The sequence below is a fragment of the Bos javanicus genome, chromosome X (assembly GCF_032452875.1).
Source record: "Bos javanicus breed banteng chromosome X, ARS-OSU_banteng_1.0, whole genome shotgun sequence".
Lineage (NCBI taxonomy): Eukaryota > Metazoa > Chordata > Mammalia > Artiodactyla > Bovidae > Bos > Bos javanicus.
The window spans coordinates 113471047-113495947 of NC_083897.1; the positions used below are offsets into that span (position 1 = coordinate 113471047).

The window sequence follows — 24901 nt, forward strand, 5'->3', positions numbered from 1 at the left end:
CCCGCCTGCCTGTGTCCATAAGTCTGTCCCCTATGTCTACATCTCCATTATTTATAGGCTAGTGATAGAGACTATCTCTCTTGGCTATTATTAGCTGCCTTTTTATGCTACCAAAATACTGTTTTAGATATTTTTAAGGTGAAAATACAGTTAATCATTAAATGTAATACCTGATAGAATGCATGATAGAATACATGTAGATATATAATTAAATAGTGGAAGAAAATAAGAAAAAAAAAAAGCCTTACAACTATCACTTTGAATTGTTTAATTTGGTGAAAATTCATCTTGAAAAAAGGAAATCCCAGAAAATTTAATGTAAGGTGCTAAAGGACACCACTGGAACCAGAGAGATCTGAGTTAGAATTCCAGGTCTGCCATTTAATATCTATTTACCTTTTGGTAACTTACTCAGCATCTCACCTTTCTCCAGTGAAAAATGGGAATAATAATTGGTATGTTGCAGAGGGTGTTGCAGGAGTTAATGGAATGGGATATGTAAATCCACAGACCCCAGTGCTTAGTTTATAATGTGAATTCCATTCCTTTCCTAGTAAAACGATAGGGAATTGTGACATTATTTGGATCCTGAAATTACTTAAATTTCCCAAGGGGAGGTAAAGATCTGAGAAGATCCTCAAGATATTCAAAACTAATCCATTGCATCTTAAGAATAGATCTCAGAGAACTGTACAGACAGCTGTACTATGAGGTCACTCAATAAGCAGGAATTTTCAGGATGGCTTTTGTTTCATGCTGGCAAATGCCTGTTTGGACAGGCCCTGCAGACCCAGTAGATCATGAGCCCACAGACTTTAAAACTTGCACTGTATAGTATTTTTCTTTTTCTTTTTTTTTTTTTTTGTATTTTTCAACTTGTCAGTACATTAGAATCACCTGGGTGCTTTTAAAAATACCAATGTCAGGGTCCCACCTCCAAAGATACTGGTGCAATTGTTCTAGACTGGGGACCCAAAATCAGTGTTTTATTGCTATTTTTTTATTTTATAATGCCCTATGAAAAGACTCTGATGCTGGGAGTGATTGGGGGCAGGAGGAGAAGGGGACGACGGAGGGTGAGATGGCTGGATGGCATCACTGACTCGATGGACGTGAGTTTGAGTGAACTCCAGGAGTTGGTGATGGACAGGGAGGCCTGGCATGCTGCGATTCATGGGGTTGCAAAGAGTCGGACACCACTGAGCAACTGAATTGACTGACTGATGTGATTTTTATGTGCAAGTCTCTTAGCAAAAACATAAAGCCTTGACTCATATAATTTCTGGCTCAGTCTCTTCTGTGACCAGAAATGACCAAACAGTTCCTTCTCAATGTTCTTTTCATGTGAGATGTTGACACATTACCTTTCACAAAATTCCTTCAGCATCACAATTTAAAATGCTAGTGGATACAATGCAACTAAAAGGAGAAAGGAAGACTAGTATACCAGTTAACTGGTAGATTTCTTACATCTAAGCCAATGTACAAGTTACAGCTGTCATCCTGAATGCTTGAAGATTTTAATGAGCAGACACTTTTAGCTCAAGATATGACTGAAATTGACAGACTTTATGAGCTAATTTTTGATCCAGAAAATCTTTTGAAATTTAGTATCTAGCTTCAAAATAATTTATTAGGTATTAATGTACTTTTAAATTTCTGAAATTTTATTAAAATTAAGTATTCTCATAGGGAAGAAAACACTAATATTCCATAATAATTGTCTCTATTTTCCTCTCAGTCACAAAGTGTATTCATTTTGAAGGGAAATGGCAACCTTTTATCAAATGTTTTAATTCATCCTATATTCAATATTAGTTATTATGTTAACTGAAACTGACATATACAAATGTGAGAAACTATCAAAATAATAGCTTTATTAATGTAATAACATATATTCTATGTCCATATAATCCATTTATTTTTCTTGATCCCTAATTTTTATTTCTAGGCAATTTGACAGATCTGTTGAAAAATGGCGACGGTTTCATTATGATATGAAGATATTTAATCAATGGCTAACAGAAGCTGAACACTTTCTCAAAAAGACACAAATTCCTGAGAACTGGGAACATGCCAAATATAAATGGTATCTTAAGGTAAGTTTTTGAAATCTCTTTTTTTCAGACTGTTTTTATCTCCACCACAACATCACGACTGCTTAACTTCTTTAAGTTCAGGTTGTGAAGGATGATGGAAATTTATATTTCCTGACTTTTGTTGTCAGCACCACACATGCTAGAACTTGTCATGATGATCATTTTGGAACGGTTTGTGTCAGGATGAGAGTCTAGACATAACCGGTTTATCTGATGAACTGCAAAGTGTAATTGAATCTTGAATACAGAGAAACATCTTACAGCAGGGTGTCCTGTGGCTTTAGGGCAGTGTGTGGATTTTGTCCAAGAGGAGAACTTGTGGTGTACTTGGTAATAATGTAGTCACTAGAAATATCCATCATTATAAAATTACAGTTCTATTTCCCTAAAGACAGTCTGTGGTGATGTAGCAATATTTCTATATATTCTATTGACAAAATTTCTTCTGAGATAGGCCAGAGGCCAAAACAATACAGTAAATTGGCAGTACTTATTGACTGTTTTATGGGTTGGAAGTGCAACATATGGATTATAACCATCATACAGTTTAATTTCAACTGGCTGTGTCTTTTGATTATGTAGATAAAGTGGATTGTGGAGGTTATAATTTAGGTTATAAAGTATATGGCTTAAGTATAAGAAATACTGGGTTCACTACACCAAATCTTAGGTACTTTTGCAATATTTTTTAGTTCAAATTGTTCAGGTAGCAATTTTCAGTCAAGGAGATTTGAACTGTGGCCAGTTTTTGAATGCCAGAAAATATTGATTAAGACAGATGAAAGCAAAGAAAAGGGGGTAATACATTAAATAGTCCAGGCATTTCAAAATGCTGGGTTCATTAAAGTAATATCATTTTCAACTTAACAATTCTCCTTTTTCGAATATTTTTTGCATAGAAAAGATGCCTTTTGATATTAAAGTAACCATTTATACACCCCTATATATATGTAAGCTATGTAAATGTAGAAAATTAATATTGTAAAATTTTGTGTAATTATGTGTATATCAATCAAATCTTTATACTCATCAGCATTACCATTGCAGATAGAGGAAATTCATCGATTTCTAATCTGACATCATACAGAAAATATATTTTTAATAGCACTAAAGTGAATTTTGAGCCAATGTAGCATCACCAGGTCTCTGACTTAAAGAAAGAAATATAAGGTATTTTGGGGGAGATTTATAAACCTCTTGCCATTTTGAAAGATGTCTGTTGCAAGGTAGTTATACATATTAATCTGTTTTGTTATAAAAATAATATATACTCATTATAAAAAATGAGGCACTGTAGAGGTGTATTGTAGGTAAATATATACCCACCTTCTACTCCACAGAGAGTGGTTGTTTTGATATGGATATTGGTATATATTTCAGCTTGTCATCTCACTCAGCAATGGATACAGAAGGTTTATTAGGGAGTGTTTTTGGGAATTGAGCAATGGGTTTATGATATTCCTTGGTATAGTTTTCTTCATGTTTCTTATTCTTGTGGTCTGTTAAGCTTCTTGGATTTGTGTGTTCATAGTTTTAATCAAATTTAGAAATTTTAAAGGTGTTACTTAAAAATAATATTTTTCTGCTCCTTGCCCTTTTCAGGGACTCTGATAGCGTATATTATGCCACTCACTGATGTTCTGTTCTTTTTATTTTCAGTCTTATTTTCTCTGTAATTCATTTTAAATAATTCCTATTGTCAAATGCACCAATCTATTTTTTAGCTTATCTAGTCTGTGGTTTATCTCATCTAGTGTATAATTTTAACCTCATACATTGTTGTCTTGTGTGATTCAATACAATGCTGAAATGTGGTTTGAGAATTTTAACATTTTCCGTGTTAATATGTTAACAGACCTCAACATTCAATCTTTACCTTCTGAGAAATATGGAATACAGTTACAATAACAGTTATAATGTTTCTTGTCTACCAGTACTATCATCTCTATTTTCGGTCAATTCCAATTATTTTTTATCCTTTCTATGAGTGTTATTTTCCTGCTTCTTTGGATGACTGGTAATTTTTGATTAGATACCAGATGTGAATTTTAACTTGTTGAGTGCTTGATATAGTTGTGCAGATAAATATTGTTGACCTTTGTACTGAAACATAGTTATTTTTGCTTGGAAATAGTTTGATCTTTGGAGTGTATTACTCATATACTTTGAGTTTTGAGCAGAACAACCTAAAATCTAGGGCTAAATTTTCCTCACTACTGAAGCCAAACCCATCTGAATACTCGCTCTGATGTTTTTGTATGATGTTTTCCACTGTGTCTGGCAGGAACGGGTACTCTCCCAGCCATATGTGAGCTCTGGTGATTGTCTGCGTTAATTACTGTGTATAGTTCTTTCCCTTGACATTGGTAGTTTCTTGTTGTTGTGCTTCCCTGGTAGCTCAGTTGGTAAAGAATCCACCTGTAATGCAGGAGACCCCAGTTTGATTCCTGGGTCGGGAAGATCTGCTGGAGAAAGGATAGGCTACCTTCTCCAGTATTCTTGTGCTTCCCTTGTGGCTCAGCTGGTAAAGAATCTGCCTGCAATGCAGGAGACCTGGATTTGATCCCTGGGTTGGAAAGATCCCCTGGAGAAGGGAAAGTCTACCCAATCCAGTATTCTGGCCTAGAAATCCATGGACTATATAGTCCATGGGGTCGCAAAGAGTTGGACACAACTAAGTGACTTTCACTTTCATTTTCACTTGTCATATGGGAACTGGTTAGGATTTAACTGGAAACTGGAAGGGTGCTCTCTGCAGATCTCCAATGTTTATTCTCTGTATTTCTGTCCCCTCTCTGATGCTCTGCCTTGTGACTCTAGCTACTTTGGTTCCCTTTGATACCCAGCTCCATCTCCTCATCTAAAGAAGACGCCCTGTTTTCTGCCCTTGTCCTTTGTCATAGCTTGGAACTCTATTCAGAGAGTAAGCTGGGGCAACTGTAGGGCTCACCTCATTGGTTCTCATTTGTTTCTAATTGTTCAGAGATGACTGGTTTTAATTACCCAGTGTCCAGTGTCTTTTAAAAAGTACTGTTTCATACATTTTGTTCATTTTTAAAAATTTTTAGCCAAGAAGTTAAATCTAGTCTAGGCTAGAGGCAGAAGTCCAAAACAAATTTAATGTCATTTGATTTTTGTTATGTTTGCTTCTATACAATCTTGCATGCATGCATGCTAAGTTGCTTCAGTTGTGTCCAACTCTTTGTGACCCTATGGACTGTAGCCCTCCAGGCTCCTCTGTCCATGTAATTCTCCAGGCAAGAATACTGGAGTGGGTTGCCATGCCCTCCTCCAAGGGATCTTTCTGATTCAGGGACCCAACCTGGGTCTCCTGCATTGCTGGTGGATTCTTCACCACTGAGCCACCAGGGAAGCCCTCTATACAATCTTAAAGCTGTTCAATATACAATAATTTTACTTGCCTTGAGAATGACTAAAGGTCTCTACTTCTTCACACTGGGATTTAGATGTAAGTGAACATTTCATCAGAACTTTGTTTCCTTTAATTGGATAATTTTTTTAAAAAACTATTTTATTTAGTCTGTTTTTTTACTCATTCATTGGTGGCTCAGATAGTAAAGAATCTGCCTGCAATATAGGAGTGCTTGGTTCAGTCCCTGGGTTGGGAAGATCCCCTGGAGAAGGGCATAGCAACCCACTCCAGTATTCTTGCCTGGAGAATCCCCATGGACAGAGGAGCCTGGTGGCTATAGTCCATGTGGGTCAAAAAGAGTTGGACATGACTGAGAGACTAAGCATAGCACACAGTACATACATAAAGTATAAAAGGAACTTCTTTTATACTTGGAAAAAGTTTTTCTGGCTAAGGAACTGTGAATGGTAACACAAATCTTCTAAACAGTTACAGTGTCCTTCCCCCCTCCCCCTGTGATTAAGAAGGTCCAAAATCCTGCATACACACTTGTGTATACCCGCATAGACACACATACATTTAAGAAAACTGAGGTTATCTTTCTAGTCTGTTAAGTCTCAGAAAAGGGTCCAGAAAGACACTATCAGCCATATCCATTGATAAGACAAATGAAATCTGGTAATTTCAGCTCTCTTGGTCATTGTCATTATTGATTAACTAACAATGAATTATTCTTGTTGTTGTTTAGTCGCTCAGTCACGTCCTACTCTTTTGTGACCCCATGGACCATAACCCACCAGGCTCCCCGGTTCATGGGATTCTCCAGGCAAGAATGCTGGAGTGGGTGGATACTTCCTACTCCACGGTGTCTTCCTGACCCAGGGATTGAACCTGCATCTCCTGCATTGGCAGGCGGATTCTTTATCACTGAGCCACCAGGGAATCCCAACAATGAATAAGAGGATCTAAGTTTTTGATGAGGAATTATTTTAGGAAATAAAATGTAGATGCTACAGGTTGGCAGCAGATAGATTTGTTGCCCTGAACTTGTAATGGTTACTTTGAGGAATATCAACCAAGTAGGCCATGTACTAAACAGATATTTAAAAGGGTACACTGATGTTTAAAACCTCATCTGTATGAGTTTCAGCAAATGTGTCTGTGCTATGCTTAGTTGCTCAATTGTGTCTGACTCTTTGCAACCCCCTGGACTGCAGCCCGCCAGGCTCCTTTGTAGGTGGGAATTCTCCAGGCAAGATTATTGGAGTGGGTTGCCCAGAGTGGGTTGCCATGCCCTCCTCCAGGGGATATTCCCATCCCACAGATCGAACCCAGGTCTCCCTCATTGTAGGTGGATTCTTTACCATGTGAGCCACCAGGGAAGCCCATATATCATGTCTAGATAGGAAATAAAATGATAAATCATCACACATTATGTGCTTGTCTGTATATACTTCTATTAAGCTGCATTTTATTTCTATTTTTAATTTAAAAAAGATAAATCCTACTGACATTTGGTGTTATTACTCAAAATAAAGTTGCTACCAATAGTATAAAGAAAAGATTGCCTGGCTCCATGCAACTCAGCTGTTTTTTCCCCATCACAACTGAATGATAAAATTAAGTATATTAATTAATATTTTTCAAGATATTCTAAAAATGTCATGCAGCATGGGAAATCTTTTAAAAATATCATATTTTTATATGATAAAATATCAATCATGTGATATGCCACTAAAATTGGTCTGTTAATAAGCTCACTTAGTTATTTGTGCATGTCTTAAATATTCATTCAACAAGCAGTGATTGAGTACATATACAGAATTTTATCATCCACAAAATAGTGACATGCCACATTAGCTTATAGTAGAAATTCTGAAGATTGGCTAAGAAGTTGGAAGCCATATTCAAAAAGTGTGTGTTCTAATTCCACCTCCTTTAATAGCTACAGAATCCTATGAAGTGTCTTAAGTCTCTACATCTGTTTTGTTCTAAATAATAATAAAAATGAGATGTGCATAAAGTACTTAAAATTTCATTCTCCACAAAATAATTACTCATTACACATTAGTCTAACTAATCACACTTCCTAAGTGATTAACCTGTATCTATGAGAACAGAAGTGCATTTACTGAATTGCTATCCCCAAACATCTGAAATACAGATTGAATAACCAGGTATTTTCAATAATGCTTATTTTTATGTCTTGTTACATTTTCTCAAAGTATAACTCTTGGATTAAAAAGTGAGGAAACTTCCACTTCAACCAAACAAATCTTTCTCAGAAAGCTGGCATGTTTACCTCCTTTTAGAACTAAAAGAGTAAATGTTAATGAGAGTTTTCAAAGGGAAAGCTAAGCATCATGAAGGAAAGTTATAAAAATAATGTCAACTCATCTAGTGACCGAGTGAATTGGTGAGCCAACAATATGTTGAGTGAAAACAGAAAAGTGGAAATCATAACATGCTAATATTTAGCTCTACATGTTCTTCTAAAGTAGAAAGAAATAAGTTTTAAAGCATGGGTTGTTATTTTAATGGAGTTGAAAATTCTAGAAGTTGACAGTAGAACTAATAAAAATCAAAATTAGATTGAGTATTTTAAAAAGTGGGATACCTTTCTATTAGTGGATATGAAGCCTATTGATTTGATTAGATAGTGCTACTTAGTGAACCGTATTAAAAGTTAACAGTCCTTTATAAAAACATTACCATGAGCAAGCAGTACAGTGCAGTGCAGTTCAGTTCAGTTCAGTCGCTCAGTGTGGTCCGACTCTGCAACCCCATGAATCGCAGCATGCCAGGCCTCCCTGTCCATCACCAACTCCTGGAGTTCACTCAAACTCAGATCCATCGAGTCGGTGATGCCATCCAGCCATCTCGTCCTCTGTCATCCCCTTTTCCTCCTTCCCCCAATCCCTCCCAACATCAGAGTCTTTTCCAATGACTCAAGTCTTCGCATGAGGTGGCCAAAGTACTGGAGCTTCAGCTTTAACATCATTCCTTCCAAATAACACCCAGGGATGATCTCCTTCAGAATGGACTGGTTGGATCTCCTTGCAGTCCAAGGGACTCTCAGGAGTCTTCTCCAACACCACAGTTCAAAAGCATCAATTCTTCGGTGCTCAGCTTTCTTCACAGTCCAACTCTCACATCCATACATGACCACTGGAAACACCATAGCTTTGACTAGATGGACCTTTGTTGGCAAAGTAACGTCTCTGCTTTTCAATATACTATCTAGGTTGGTTATAACTTTTCTTCCAAGGAACAAGTGTCTTTTAATTTCATGGCTGCAGTCACCATCTGCAGTGATTTTGGAGCCCCCAACAATAAAGTCTGACACCGTTTCCACTGTTTCCCCATCTATTTCCCATGAAGTGATGGAACCAGATGCCATGATCTTCGTTTTCTGAATGTTGAGCTTTAAGCCAACTTTTTGACTCTCCTCTTTCACTTTCATCAAGAGGCTTTTTAGTTCCTCTTCACTTTCTGCCATAAGGGTGGTGTCATCTGCATATCTGAGGTTATTGATATTTCTCCCAGCCATTTTGATTCCAGCTTGTGCTTCTTCCAGCCCAGCATTTTTCATGATGTACTCTGCATATAAGTTAGATAAGCAGGATGACAATATACAGCCTTGACGTACTCCTTTTCCTATTTGGAACCAGTCTGTAGTTCCATGTCCAGTTCTAACTGTTGCTTCCTGACCTGCATACAGATTTCTCAAGAGGCAGGTCAGGTAGTCTGGTATTCCCATCTGTTTCAGAATTTTCCACAGTTTATTATGATCCACACAGTCAAAGGCTTTGGCATAGTCAATAAAGCAGAAATAGATGTTTTTCTGGAACTCTCTGGCTTTTTCGATGATCCAGCGGATGTTGGCAATTTGATCTCTGGTTCCTCTGCCTTTTCTAAAACCAGCTTGAACATCTGGAAGTTCACAGTTCACGAACTGTTGAAACCTGGCTTGGAGAATTTTGAGCATTACTTTACTAGCATGTGAGATGAGTGCAATTGTGTGGTAGTTTGACAATTATTTGTCATTGCCTTTCTTTGGGATTGGAATAAAAACTGACCTTTTCCAGTCCTGTGGCCACTGCTGAGTTTTCCAAATTTGCTGGCATATCGAGTGCAGCACTTTCACAACATCATCTTTCAGAATTTGAAATAGCTCCACTGGAATGCCATCACCTCCACTAGCTTTGTTCGTAGTGATGCTTTCTAAGGCCCACTTGACTTCATGTTCCATGATGTCTGGCTCTAGGTGAGTGATCATACCATCATGATTATCTTGGTTGTGAAGATCTTTTTTGTAGAGTTCTTCTGTGTATTCTTGCCACCTCTTCTTAATATCTTCTGCTTCTGTTAAGTCCATACCACTTCTGTCCTTTATCAAGTCCATCTTTGTATGAAATGGTCCCTTGGTAGCTCTAATTTTCTTGAGGAGATCTCTATTCTTCCCCATTCTGTTGTTTTCCTCTATTTCTTTGCATTGATCGCTGAGGAAGGCTTTCTTATCTCTTCTTGCTATTCTTTGGAACTCTGCATTCAGATGCTTATATGTTTCCTTTTCTCCTTTGCTTTTTGCTTCTCTTCTTTTCACAGCTATTTTTAAGGCCTCTCCAGACAGCCATTTTGCTTTTTTGCATTTCTTTTCCATGGGGATGGTCCTGATCCCTGTCTCCTGTACAGTGTCACGAACCTCAGTCCATAGTTCATCAGGCACTCTATCAGATCTTAAATTCCATTTGAAATTAACTTCAGGAAGTAAGCAGAAGTAGGATTATTTAGATAAAACATTTTTGGCTTTAAATTACTGAATGGTAAGCATAGGGAATAAAGCAGCAGTGTGTTATTGTGGCATTAGTTATCTGCTGTTTTTAGGCAAAATATCTTCTTAAAGTCAGTCTCTAGTATATCTTTCAACATTACAACTGTGCTTCATTCCTTCATAATTTATATTGTATTAGAATTACAATGTATTTTTGTGTATTGCTGTAAATAAATACAGTTAAAAGCTTAGCTTTGTAACATAATGATACACTTTAATTCATTGTGATTATAGATACTTAAACAACATGGATTAAGTATGTCATATCATAATGTTTATGTTCACCATCAAATCTCAAAATAATTGTTTAAATTCATTGTCTAGTTAAGAAAAATGCACTTTTTTCTTTTCTCAAATTAGAAATTTGCATGGAGAATGAAAAATTACATATAAATTATATAGTCGTAACATTACTGTGATCTCTCAGATGAGGAAATAAATCAAGGGAAAAGGCACTAGCTTCTTGGAGTTGGCAAAGGGAAGGCAAAAAAGAAGCATATAAAAGAGAGTCATAGACAATTTTAGCTGCTCTTCAGCTTTGCCTTACATTGGCTATTTGTGATGGAGGAAAATTCCAAAGCACTTTGTAAAGGACCCAGTTCTTACAAGTTTAGATTCCAAGAATACATTGGAGCTGGATAACTCCTGCTCCAACATTTGAGACAAGTGAGTTCATTTAAAAAAAAAAAAAAGCTGTCTTCCTCTTAAAGGAGATACCTAGACTTTGTAATTATCCTCACCTCGCTTTCTGAGCCCCTCAAGTGGCAGACACCATCACTGAAAAATCACTGGCTTGCCCAGAAACAAAGAGTGTTGAATAAATGTGCATGGGTCACTGACACTATCTGCTATAGTGAATTTTTGTATTTTTATTTGGATATACTTTAATAAATAATTAGTAAGGTACTCCCCCAAAGGACTTTACTGGAGATAACTGACTTTAGAATATGGAGTAAATCAAAGGCTATCTAGAAAAAAGGCATATGGTGTAAAAGACCAAATTGAATACAAGTATGTTTTCTGTAGAGTTGGTTTTTATAGTGCTGATTTTACCAGCTGGCTGGTGAGTTTGAGGGCTTCTTAATAGTCACACTGCTGGGACTCAAATGCTGATAGAGACTTTAATGAAAAAAAAAATAATTTGAGTAAAAATTTCTGCCATCTGTTGCCCTTCATTGGGACCCCAGTGTTAACAATAATTCATACAATTGCTGGCCCTTTATATTTCCTCAGCAGTAATAAAATTTCATAAAATTGTGTTTGGTGGTCTCAAAGCTGCCGTGCTTTATGTAACTGGAGGATGTACACTAACATAAGGGAATCAACATGAAAATTTGCTGCAAAGATAATTTGTCTCTAGTCCCTTGCTTTAGGGTTACAGTGATGTGTAAGTATGGGAATGCATCTTAAAATAAGCTTTCCAATGTTATTAGCTGGTAGAGGCATGAGAATTCAGTCTCTTAATACAGTTAAACAGTTGGGCACTTCATTCTTACTTAAATATTGTTTGCCTTTTATTGCTGCTTAGAAACTCCTCTGTAACTTCTTGGCTCCTATGCGTCTTTTAAGAAGTAGTAACAGATTTATAGGGAGTTTAGCAAAGGACAGAAAGTCAGAGAGGGGCTCTAAGTTGTTGCCTATCAAATGTCTTTTGTAAAATAAGTATATTAAAATAATTGGATAATCTCAGTGGCTTGTTCTTCAAGTTCTGTTGTGCAGCATGGTATGTTTAAGATGAAAAATTGCTATACATTATGGAAAAGAAATAAGAACTGAAACTATAAGTTACTGTAATAGCCATAACAGTAAAGAGCCGCTTAAAATGCATGAAAACACATCATCCCCAAGAGATCCCCATTCTTAGAGTAAGAAATTATCAGGAGAGTAAGAATCTACAAAAAATATGTAAAGTGAAGCATACTAATTCCAAACTCCAAATTGGGGGGAAAAAACCCGGCTCACATCAGCATGGAAGCATTGTGAAACATAAAGTATTTAATGAAAATTAATTAATTATTTAATTAATGCTTAATTAATGCTGCTGCTGCTGCTGCTAAGTCGCTTCAGGCATGTCCGACTCTGTGCGACCCCATAGACGGCAGCCCACCAGGCTCTCCCATCCCTGGGATTCTCCAGGCAAGAACACTGGAGTGGGTTGCCATTTCCTTCTCCAATGCATGAAAGTGAAAAGTGAAAGTGTCACTCAGTAAGTGTCCAACTCTTCATGACCCCATGGACTACAGCCTACCAGGCTCCTCCATCCATGGGATTTTCCAGGCAAGAGTACTGGAGTGGGGTGCCATTCGGTAATCTTTATGTACAATACTTTGCAAAGAGGATGTTCCAGCCACTCTGATCTCATTGCTGTCTCTCCTCGCATACCTTCTTCCTATTCCTTCTAATGCTAGTTCCTTCCATTAAATTTGTTTTTCTTTTTGCTAGAGGTTCTACCCTATCCACAGTCTTTATCCCCTGTGTCCTAATTCCCTCCCTCTCAGGACTTTTGTACACTTCTCTACTTACATATATCTGTGTTCTGATGTTATCTTCTCAGATATGCTTTTTGTAAATTCTCCTGTTTTAAAAAGGCCATACACACACAGGCTTAATTTCTCTCCGAATTATCCTGCTTCAGTTTCATCATAACACTGTCAATTTTTGAAATTTTAATATATGCACGTTTATTTTCTCTAGTTCCTACCAGAATATAAATCTTGCAGGGACCTTGTGTTTCATGGTTCCCAATATACCCTCAGTACCTAGAACAATCTTTTCATACATGTAACACATTATATTTACTATAATGAATAATTGGATAAATGAATTATATTTTCATCATATTATTTGCCTAAACAAACTATCCCCAAACTTGTACTTTCTGCCATTTTTACCCCATCTTCTATGCAAGAAAATCTTCCTTTCATGGAGCCACCCTCTCTTCTTTGTACAAAATACTTGAAACACTCATATTTGCTGAAAGTTTAACAATATGATGGCTTCTATTCTCTGATCCTTTGAGTATATCATAAATATCAAAATTCATTCGACAAACGTTTAGTGTCAGCCTACTGTGTGCAAGGGAGGCACTTGGCTTGTGACTAGGGATACAAACTTGGCAAAGTGTCCCCTTTCCTTTAGTAAGCTCACAGCCTCATGTGTTCATCACATAAAGTTCAGTTCAGTCGCTTAGTTGTGTCCCACGCTTTGCGACCACATGGACTACAGCACACTAGGCAGGCCTCCCTGTCCATTACCAACTCCCAGAGCTTACTCAAACTCATGTCTATCAAGTCAGTGATGCCATCCAACCATCTCGTCCTCTGTTGTCCCCTTCTCCTCCTGCCTTCAATCTTTCCCAGAATCAGGGTCTTTTCCAAGGAGTCAATTCTTCGCATCAGGTGGCCAAAGTATTGGAGTTTCAGCTTCAGCATCAGCGTATGAAGGCCAAGGTAGAAATGCATGACAACATGTTAACACTGGAGCCAGCATAGCAAAATAAGTGTTTTTCTACAGCAGTTAAGTATTTCTTACCCAGTTAGCGCAAGTGGTAAAGAATCCGCCAGCCAATGCAAGAGACATAGATGCATATTTGATCCCTGGGTTGAGATGAACCCCTCGAGAAAGAAATGGCAACCCACTCCAGTATTCTTGCCTGGAAAATACCATGGACAGAGGAGCCTGGTGGGCAACGGTCCATGGAGTCGCAGAGAGTCAGATTTGTCACTCCTCCATAACACTGCTGGGATTCCCAAAGCCAACTGGGAGAAGATTTTAGGAAACAGAAAAGAGCAATATGGTGAAAGGCAACATAAGGAGAGAGCTCGCTCTGAACAAGTCATACAAAGAGACTGAGAAAATGTTCTGACATGAGTTGTAAATTTTGAACGATGATAAAATTGACAAATTATAGTACAAGAGGCCTGTTCACAGATGAGTTGGTTCAGGATGAACTATTCATCAAGCTGAATAGCAAGTATCTAGTCATAAGAACGGTGAATCTTCCTACTGTAGAACCAAATTATAGGTACAAGCCAGAGATCAGGGTTGTTTGCAAACATCACAGTTAACAAATTTTTAAATTCTTGTTCTTTTGTGAAGCTAGAGTTGACAGCACTTTACTGGCAGTAAACTTGTTTTAGGCTATTTTGATCAAAACTAGTAAGGAGGAAAGATTCAGGGACATGAGTGAGTGAAAGATAGTAGAGAAGTCTAATATGAGTGCATATCAGACCACGTGGTGGCATATTTCACCTTGAGATTTTATTGGCTCACAATTACTTTCTCTTTGTCAATAAATAATTTTACTTTATAGATTTAGAGTCCTCGAAGTTTTAGTGCCCTCCTTGTCCTAGATATAGTCATTCATTTTACTTAATTGGATCATTTTGAGGAATAATTCAACCTGAAACAAACTAATATTGCTACCATAGGCTCTAGAACTCCATGTGGAACGCTGAACTGATCATTATTAGAGTAAATATCTCACCTATGACATCCTTCAGATGTTTGACAATTAAAGGAGTTTGATATACTACATAGTACACTAAATATTATTGACACTGTGAATATTAAATTCTCCAGAAAAGGTATCTTATGGGGCCAAATCCTGCTAGCTGCCTGTTTTTGCAAATAGTTTTATTGGAACCCAACCACATTTATTTACTATCTATAACTGCTTTCTGGCTACAGAGGCAAAGATAAGTGGTTACCATGGAGACTGCCTGGCTCACAAAGGCCCAAATATGAACTATGTAGCTTTTTACAGAAAAAGTTTATTAACTCTTGCTTTAGAAGATAGAGTAATAGTGTAATAAAAAGTTGCAATAAAAGTACAAGGGTCCTTCTTACCATCTCTTTAAATATTCTTTGTTGCTTGAGATAACAGTAAAATAGACTTCAACCATGATTATCAAATACACTAAAAGTCATGGTAAGAAAACGTAAATCAAAATAGACTTGTTATTAGAGTCAACTTCCAACTCCATGCATTAGAAGAAGGGGTAAGATTAAAAATAAAAAGATTTTAAAGTCACTTAAGTAGTGTGTGGTGGACTTAAACATTTTAAAGAGAATATAAAAACTATTATCCTTACTAATAGTACTGCCAGGTCCTCTTGAGTACCTGAGCAGTCTTCATGGGACAATAAATCAAGTGTTTTGTCCAAGAGAGTTCTTGAGGTTGTTCTGCCAGAGCATTTCTCCCATCACCTCTATGGTCCTAAGCATAGGACCCAAGCTGGGCTAATCATTTTCTTTCTTGAGACTTTTAAACTTGAGAGAAGAGATAAGTTTGGACTTCGTCCGTTCTAAAGAGAATGCCTGGTCAACACCAACAAGCGACCCTTGCTGTGGGCCCCCTCTAGAGTCCTGATTGTCCCAAGTTTGATTCTTTAATTTTTCCCTTCCATCCTCTGAACTCCATTTTCTGAATGTGGATTTCCTTACTGGCAGAGACAGTTTCTATTGCTTATAAGTAAAGAACTCTAATGGAGACCTAGTGCCATCAGAAAATCTCTTCTTCTAGCCTGGTTCCTTTTGTAAATACGTTTGAGTACCCTTGGAGAGCCTGCACAGCATAACCATTTGCATGTAATGAACAGTGTGCAATACTTTGTGATTGATGTGCAATTTCTATTTGACAGGAGAAAAACAATTAGGATCAACTGTGGTCGTATATTGCAGAATACCAATGTTGTTTTCACACTTTAAGTGTTGTTGGATCATTATATGAGATTCATAATTTCATCCTGTTGTACCCACTTTTGCATTACCATTCAGTCTTAATTTATTATACACTATTAAAAGTTTTTAGGTAATTTGTTCTTATTGCTACTCAGACATTAAAATGTCTTCAGGCTGTGAAAAGGAATAAATTTAATGTTCCAGCATAGTTATCCAAATCCTGGCATTACAACTAATAGTACAGGCTTATATTGTATTGTAAATCCTAGTTAACATGGATTTATTTTGAAAATCCCTTTTACTGCTATTTTTAAATAATACATTTTCAAACATTTTTGCCCTTGAATTTCTATTTGTTTTTAAATAATATATGACACTTGTATGTGCTTACAAAAGGACAATATATGTATTTTTAAATATTAACAATGGATTGCTGAAACAACCTTAACTTTAAAACAACACAGTTGTTTAAAAAATAATAAGCTACACATCACGGCTTAACAGAGGCTTGTAAACCTTTGTTTAAGATCCACATGCTGTAATAAGCCAACACTACCAATCCGTAGTTTATAGGATTTTGCAATTGTTATCTTAAAATCAGGACTATCCCTAAAAGAGTATTCAGGGCAATTCAACCAGTACATAACCACCCAAGATACTGTCATCTAAGGAGACAGAATTCTTTAAATCCTTCATAGTCTCCTTGGGATATCATGAAGAACAGAAATTTTGAAATAGAATTGTAATGATGTTCAAATAAGAGGAGTCCATGACACCAACCACTCCCATGCATAAGGCTGGGAGTCTAATCAGTTAGTTGTCCTGCCTGAGGGATGGATCTGTCCATGAAATTACTCTTATTTTGGAGAAACTGTGTAGCACCACTATGTTTGAACATTTACCACTAGCAATTCCTTCTATTTCAATTAACCTTTAAAATCAATACATGTATTCAGCAAACTTTTACTTTGGAGCTACTTTCTGTCAGACCCTGTGCTAGGTGCTTAGGACATAAAAATTAACAAAATTCCAGTCTACTCACAGAAAAGTCAAGGTTCACTAAAGATGATAGACATTTAAACAATTGAAACATCAATCATACATTCAGTAGAGGGATATTTAAGCAACTAAAATAACATCTAAGAGGTGTAATAAAGATATGTACAATAACAGGTGTTGGGGAAAACACAAGAAAAGGATTGACTAATTGACTAGAATATTTGGAAGTGTTTCACAGGAAAGAAGATGAGGGAAGCCTCAGTTCAGTTCAGTTGCTCAGTTGTGTCCTACTCTTTGCAACCCCATGGACCACAGCACACCAGGCCTCCCTGTCCATCACCAACTCCCAGAGTCTATTCAAACTCATCTCCGTTGAGTCGGTAATGCCATCCAACCATCTCATCCTCTGTTTTCCCCTTCTCCTCCTGCCTTCAATCTTTCCCAGCAACAGGGTCTTTTCAAATGAGTCAGTTCTTTGCATCAAGTGGCCAAAGTACTGGAGTTTCAGCTTCAACATCAGTCCTTCCAATGAACACTCAGGACTGATCTCCTTTAGAATAGACTGGTTGGATCTCCTTGCACTCCAAAGGACTCTCAGGAGTCTTCTCCAACCCCACAGTTCAAAAGCATCAATTCTTTGGTGCTCAGCTTTCTTTATAGTCCAACTCTCACATCCGTACATAACTACTGGAAAAACCATAGCCTTGATGAGATGAACCTTTGCTGACAAAGTAATGTCTCTGCTTTGTAATATGCTATCTAGGTTGGTCATAACTTTCCTTCCAAGGAGTAAGTGTAAGTAAGGGGGAAAGCCTACATCCAGAAAAAGGGGAAAACATTTAAAAAGTGAAGGTGTTATGAGAAATTGTGGTTTAATTGGGACACAATAAGGATCTCTTGGACAGATTAAAGATGCATGGAAAGAAATGGGAAAGGTTAGGACTCATTTCCTTTTCTCCTGGTTACATTTTTGGTTTATTTTTTCTCCTGTTTTTTTTTTTTTTTTTAATCTAGTAGGCTAGTATTTTCCAAACTGTGAGTCATGGTATCAATTTTTATGTCACCATCAGCATTTGTGTTTAGTGAAGCAAAATAGAAATTTTCAGGGTTCATCACAGAGGAAAGTATCATTTCACTGATTTTTTGTTATAATCATGTGTGTGTGTGTATGTGTGTTGTTTCTGATTGTCAAAATAATAATTGTGATAATATGATGAGTATAAGGGAAAAATATTAGTTTTTAAAAAATTAAGAAGTCAGTTTAGAAATGGATAAGTAGGGAAGATGGTATAAAACCACGTTTACAAAAACAGGTCCAGAAAGATGTAACACAATACTTATTTAATTAATATTTATAGTAATATTTATTTATTTAATTGCAGTAGTGTTTAAAGTTGCTTTTAGTTCCTTTATATTTAAATATTATAAGAAATATTATTTGATGTGATTCTCAATAAAAAAATAGAAAGTAGTAACATTATACTTATAATTTTTTATGACTTAGAACAATTAAATAATTTTATTCCAAATCACAAGCAAATAACTAAAGGCCTTGGAAACTGAATATTATGTGGCTTACTGACCATTAGCCAGAAGTTTGAAATGTTAAGAACAAGTTAAATCACATCTCTGTCTAATAAGTATTGTGGAAACTAATAAAGAGAATAATATCCACCACTCACTATAGGGCCAGGCCCTCCTAAGAGGCCTTAAGGATATTAAGTAATAAAAATGAAACTTCTTTCATCCATAAAAATGGTATTTAGTGATCAGTATAACCCCAATTAAACCCATCTTATATCATTATCAATATGGGTGACACATAACCTCTTTATTGCTATGGGTTATCATTTGACCCATAGTTCATCAAAATCAGAGTATTAGAAGTTATTTTTATTATTAGAGATGATGTTAGACTTGTTACTGATGACAATAACATTAGTCATAACATAATAAGGCACTTTCCAATTTATGAAGCCCTTTCAATTACATTGTCATATTAATCTCCTACTGAGATATAGATTTGGGAGATTCTTTATGAGCTACCAGGTAGCTCAGCTTGTAAAGAATCTGCCTGCAATGCAGGAGACCCAGGTTTGATTCCTGGGTTGGGAATATCCCCTGGAGAAGGAAAAGTCTACCCACTCCAGTATTCTGGCCTGGAGAAATCCATGGACTGTGTAGTCCATGAGGTCACAAAGAGTCAGACACGACTGAGTGACTTTCACTTTCACTTTTCTTTATAAGATGTCTATTATTGAGGGAACAGTAGATACAAAAGCACCCATGATTTGAAATAAAAGCAGGATTTTGGTAGGAGGCCAGAATTTGGTAAGCAGCCCAGAAGACAAATCTGTGTGTAGCGACAGCTGATGTTCTCTAAGAAAAACCTTATCCAAGGGACTTTCAAGAAGAGTCTTCTCCAATATCACAATTGGAAAACATCAATTCTTTGACACTCAGCCTTCTGGTCCAACTCTCACAGCCACACATGACTACAGGAAAAACTATAGCTTTGACTAGATGGACCTTTGTCAGCAAAATGATGTCTATCTCTCTCTCTTTTTTTTTTAATACACTGTCTGGGTTTGTCATGGCTTTTCTTCCAAGGAGCAAGCAGCTTTTAATTTTGTGGCTGTAGTCACCATCTGCAGTGACTTTGGAGCCCAAGAAAAGAAAATCTGTCACTATTTCCATTGTTTTCCCATCTATTTGCCATGAAGTGATGGGACAGGATGCCATGATCTGTGTTTTATGAATGTTGAATTTTAAGCCAGCTTTTTCACTCTCCTCTTTCACCCTCATCAAGAGGTTCTTTAGTTCCTCTTTGTTTTCTGTTAGGAGAATGGAAATGACTTTAAGTGGCAATAGCTTAGGGAACTCAGGTTCCCAGGTGGATGGTGTTTGCTCAGACTGGACAGGCAAATTTGGAACTCTTTGTGAAGGACACTGTAAGACCCATGCCCAAGTCTGTGTTTTAGCATATAAATAACAGTTACTGAATGTATTTTAGTAGAAGAGTGTCTGGACAAAAGTGGAAGTTTTAAAGATAAGTTTTGTTTGGGACACTTATGGTTTCTTGTGTACTTCCTAGGTTTTTACACTATAATTTTGGTGAGAACTTTGTAAGGCAAGCTGTAGCTTCAGTTCAGTTACAGTCATGTCCGACTCTTTGCAACCCCATGGACTGCAACATGCCATGCTTCTCTGTCCATCACCAACTTCTGCAGCTAGCTCAAACTCATGTCCATCGAGTTGGTGATGCCATCCAACTATTTCATCCTCTGTTGTCCCCTTCTCCTCCTGCCCTCAGTATTTCCCAGCATCAGAGTCTTTTCCAATGAGTCAGACCTTCACATCAGGTAGCCAAAGTATTGGCGTTTCAGCTTCAGCATGAGTCCTTCCAATGAATATTCAGGACTGATTTCCTTTAGGATGGAATGGTTGGATCTCCTTGCTGACTGAGGGACTCTCAAGAGTCTTCAACACCACAGTTCAAAAGCATCAATTCTTCAGCAATAAGCTTTCTTTATTGTCCAACTCTCATATGCATACATGACTACTGGAAAAACCAGAGCTTTGACTAGATGGGCCTTTGTCGGCAAAGTAATGCCTCTGCTTTTTAATATGCTGTCTAGATTGGTCATAGCTTTTCTTCCAAGGAACAAGCATCTTTTAATTTCATGGCTGCAGTCACCATCTGCAGTGATTTTGGAGCCCAGGAATATAAAGTCTGTGACTGTTTCCATTGTTTCCCCATCTACTTGCCATGAAGTGATGGGACCAGATGCCATGATCTTAGTTTTTTGAATGTTGAGTTTTAAGCCAGCTTTTTCACTCTCCTCTTTCACTTTCATCAAGAAGCTATTCAGTCCCTCTTCACTTTCTGCCATAGGGGTGGTGTCATCTGTGTATCTGAGGTTATTGATATTTCTCCCAGCAATCTTGATTCCAGCTTGTGCTTCATCCAGCCCAGCATTTTACATGATGTACTCTGCATAGAAGTTAAATAAGCAGGGTGACAATATACAGCCTTGACGTACTCCTTTCCCAATTTGGAACCAGTCTGTTGTTCCATGTCCAGTTCTAACTGTGCTTCTTGACCTGCATACAGATTTCACTTTGAAGTAGTTTAGCATACTTGAAACAGTGCATCCTCAAATTGTTATTAGAGGAACATACATGACAGATTTTGTGGTCCTGTTATGCTTATTTTCTTTCTAGACATTCCACATGTAAACACATTTTAAATGATTTATTTCTACTTAAGTATCCATCTGAAGGTGCTGTGTGTGTGTTTTTTGGTTGAAAATAAAGCGGCACATGTGATTAAGACGGACTCATTGTGGTCATAAGGGAATCAAGAATCTCACATTAAAAGATCAAATTAATTAAAAAAAAATAGGGCCAAAATTGGTTATTTTGTATATCATTGTCAGCTTTCCTCAAATCAGATATTAAGTCCTTGCTTCCAAAAGAGGCAATACTACAGAATGGGTATCAGCGTGGGCTCTTTGCTGGTTAGATTCCACCAAACAACTCTCTCAATATGTAACTAAACAAATATTTGTAGAGGACCTACTATGCACCAAATACTATTCCGAGAAACAGGGATCTGGTAGTGAAACAAACAAGTATACACTCTCGTAGAGTTCTCAAAGGAGAAATAAAGGAAAGTCTGTGTAGTAATATTCCCATCTTTAATTTCTTCTTTCAAAATAAATATTCCTCTTTGAGAAATACGGTCCCTCATTATCTATAGCTGTCAACACTGCAATAATCATTTAGCACTTCTAAGTGATTTCTACCTTTTGGCTGATGGAAACTTGGAAGCCCTAACCTCTCATTGCACAGAACTGTTGATGAGTAAGAGAAGGGAATGACTTTCCCTGTATCTTGTTGGCTATCGCCTGACAATCAGAAAGAGCCATAGGCAAATTGCCAAGGGGCTAGGAGATAGGGTCACCCATGAAGAAGATGGAAAGAGAGGAGGGAAGAATGAAGGGTGTGAGAGATGAAGGGTCATCCCCTAAGTTAAAAAATTAGAGCTATAACAGGAGTTGGAAATTACCCTTAGCATCTTCCCTGTACAATCTTTGGCTTTGCTTGCATGATCACCACTTCACTCATTTTTTTCATTTATTTCTCAAATAACTAAATGAAATAAGAATTATTCTTTTTATTTACATCTAAATTGTAGAAAGTTAAGGAACGTTCTAGGAAGAAATCCAGCCATTACTTTCTGGATCAGGGTGTTCTATAGTTCGCACAGAAATAGTTTCATTCACTAAAAGGAAACCCCAATCCTCCAATTCAAAATAAATTTTAAGAAAGGAAACCCCAAACTGAGGCAGTGATGCAGTCATTAATGATCCATTTGTACAGTAATGGAATAAGTATTTTTACCATGAGCAAGATTTTTCCAAATTCCTGTGCTCTATCTCACTTTAAAGTGTTGTATTTGTGTGAATGCTAAAGTTCTTGAGTATCTTGTAAGTTCTAACAGCAACACATCAATACTGAGCTAATCCAAGCTTTGTTAGTGAGAAAAGTATATTCATTGAATGAATTCTTGGGTCTCCTCCAAATAGAGATGTGTTTTCCAAAGTTTCCTGATCATAAGAATCACAGTATTAGGCCTCTCTCTGGTGCTGCCATGTCCAATTCAGTAGCCACTAATCATATGAAATACTGAAATGCAGCTAGTCCCAAGATGAGTTATGAGTGCAAAACACATGCTGAGTTTTGAAGACTTAAAAGTAACATAAAAGGAAGTAAACTATTTCATTGCAGGTGAAAATGATACAATTTTTTCATATTAAAGTAAAACAAATACATTATTAAAAGTAAACTTTTTTGGTGTGGCTCTTTGAAACTTTGAAATTTCACTTGTGGTTTGCCTTAGGTTAGGGCTTCCCTAATGGCTCAGATGGTAAAGAATCCACCTGCAATGCCAGAGACCTGGGTTCGATCCCTGGATTGGAAAGATCCCCTGGAGGAGGGCATGGCAACTCACTCCAGTATTCTTGCCTGGAGAATCCCATGGACGGAGGAGCCTGGCGGGCTACAATCCATGGGATTGCAGAGTCGGACATGACTGAGGGACACAGCACAGTCAATGCAGAGTCTGATTTTCTTAGTTTAGAATGAAGTCCTATTTATTAAGGCCAAATTTTTTTTTCCCTTAATAATCAGGAAACTTTGGGACATTTTGAAGGGGAATAAATAGTTGATGCTCATTATGCAGACTAATTGGAGAAGGCAATGGCACCCCACTCCAGTACTCTTGCCTGCAAAATCCCATGGATGGAGGAGCCTGGTAGGCTGCAGTCCATGGGGTCGTGAAGAGTCGGACAAGACTGAGTGACTTCACTTTCACTTTTCACTTTCATGCATTGGAGAAGGAAATGGCAGCCCACTCCAGTGTTCTTGCCTGGAGAATCCCAGGGACGGGGGAGCCTGGTGGGCTGCCATCTATGGGGTTGCACAGAGTCAGACATGACTGAAGCGACTTAGCAGCAGCAGCAGCATGCAGACTAATGGGAAAAGAAAACTGATGAAGTGGGTATGAAACAAAGAAATGATTAGGGACTGCCCTCCTTTTCCAGCATCACCTTCTTCCCAGCCTTTTTCTTTCCTTTCTTTCACCTCAAGTTTCACACTGCAGAATTCACTGTCAGTATTCTGACATAGGAACAGACTTAGAAGTGTAAACAGTCTTAAGTCTCCTCCAGGATTTTATACTTAAAAAGAAAGGAGAAGCAGTTCAAGATCAAGGGTTACTGTATAATTTGTGGAATAGGTAGAAGGGGCATGTTTTTGAGATAGGTACTGCAGATACCTCTGATGTGCCACTTCTGGGCACCCTCCCTCTTACTGAAAGTTCATACAGGAATAAAATTTGGGGAAGCAGCATTATTTAGTAGCTTGCAACTGAGCCCTCAGCCTTCATAGTCCTGACTTCTGCTAGTGGCTCAACACCCCAGAGGGCTCAGTTAAAACAGACTCATTCCAAAGGGGAAAATAAGCAGGATTGGCCACAGGGAGTATTTGCAACTGTCAGAGCTTTAGTGAATGTGGAGTGTCTCTTACAAAAGAAGCTGAAATTTCTGGTCCAAATCCTAGCTGAACTACTAATTATTATTTGTCTTCACAGTGCCTGAGGAGAAAGGTTATCAAAGGGAATCAGTGTCCAAATTATAGCATGTATCTTGGCCATGGAAGTTATTGAATTTTAGCCAGTATTTGTTATTCTTTCATTTATAGTATGAGAAAGGAGTGTAATGAATCTAACTCTCTGTCCTGGCGTACCTCTCTCATCACATTCACAATAAGTGCATGTCAATACTCATGCCTTTTTCATATTTCTGAATTTTATTTATTTTTGTTTTTTTGCATCACTTTGTTTCTGGTGGGTAAGAAAACAAAAGCCCACTATCAGCTGCAAAGTTGTTTCATCTTCAGTTTAAACAGATTCCTTTGTATGGTATTCAAAATCTTGCATGCATATGGCATCATGAAGCTAAATAGGTTTTCATACGCTATGTATTTTTTAAATAGACATTTATATTTGCAGATTATTAATATGTTGTAGGTCAATTGAGGACATTTTCAATAATAAAGTATAAAGGAAATCCATAATCCTCCACCTAGTGTCAAAGTGAAATTTTGTTAATTTTCATGTAATTCATGATCAGTACATGTTGGATTTTATTTAACACATTGATGAGGGAGCCAGTAGCAAGACAAGTCAGCTACAAAAGAAGATACAGGAAGTAAATGCTTCTATATCAGTGATTAAAAAAAAATCTGGAATTAGATTGATAAGTTTAATTCAAAACAAGTTAATATCCTACAGCATCTAGGGTTATATTCTCTACTGGATAAAAAGGTCATTTACATGATATCAGTTTT

General features: G+C 37.3%; 1 protein-coding gene across 10 annotated transcripts in view; it reads left to right on the forward strand.

The window, feature by feature from the left end:
• The window catches only part of DMD (dystrophin), a 2228404-nt gene that overhangs the window by 1042129 nt on the left and 1161374 nt on the right, over positions 1–24901 (forward strand). For all 10 annotated transcript variants that reach the window (XM_061410475.1, XM_061410469.1, XM_061410467.1 and 7 more), the window contains one exon: positions 1952–2099. In XM_061410475.1, coding sequence (XP_061266459.1) covers positions 1952–2099 — 148 coding nt within the window. The remainder of the gene's footprint in view (positions 1–1951; positions 2100–24901) is intronic.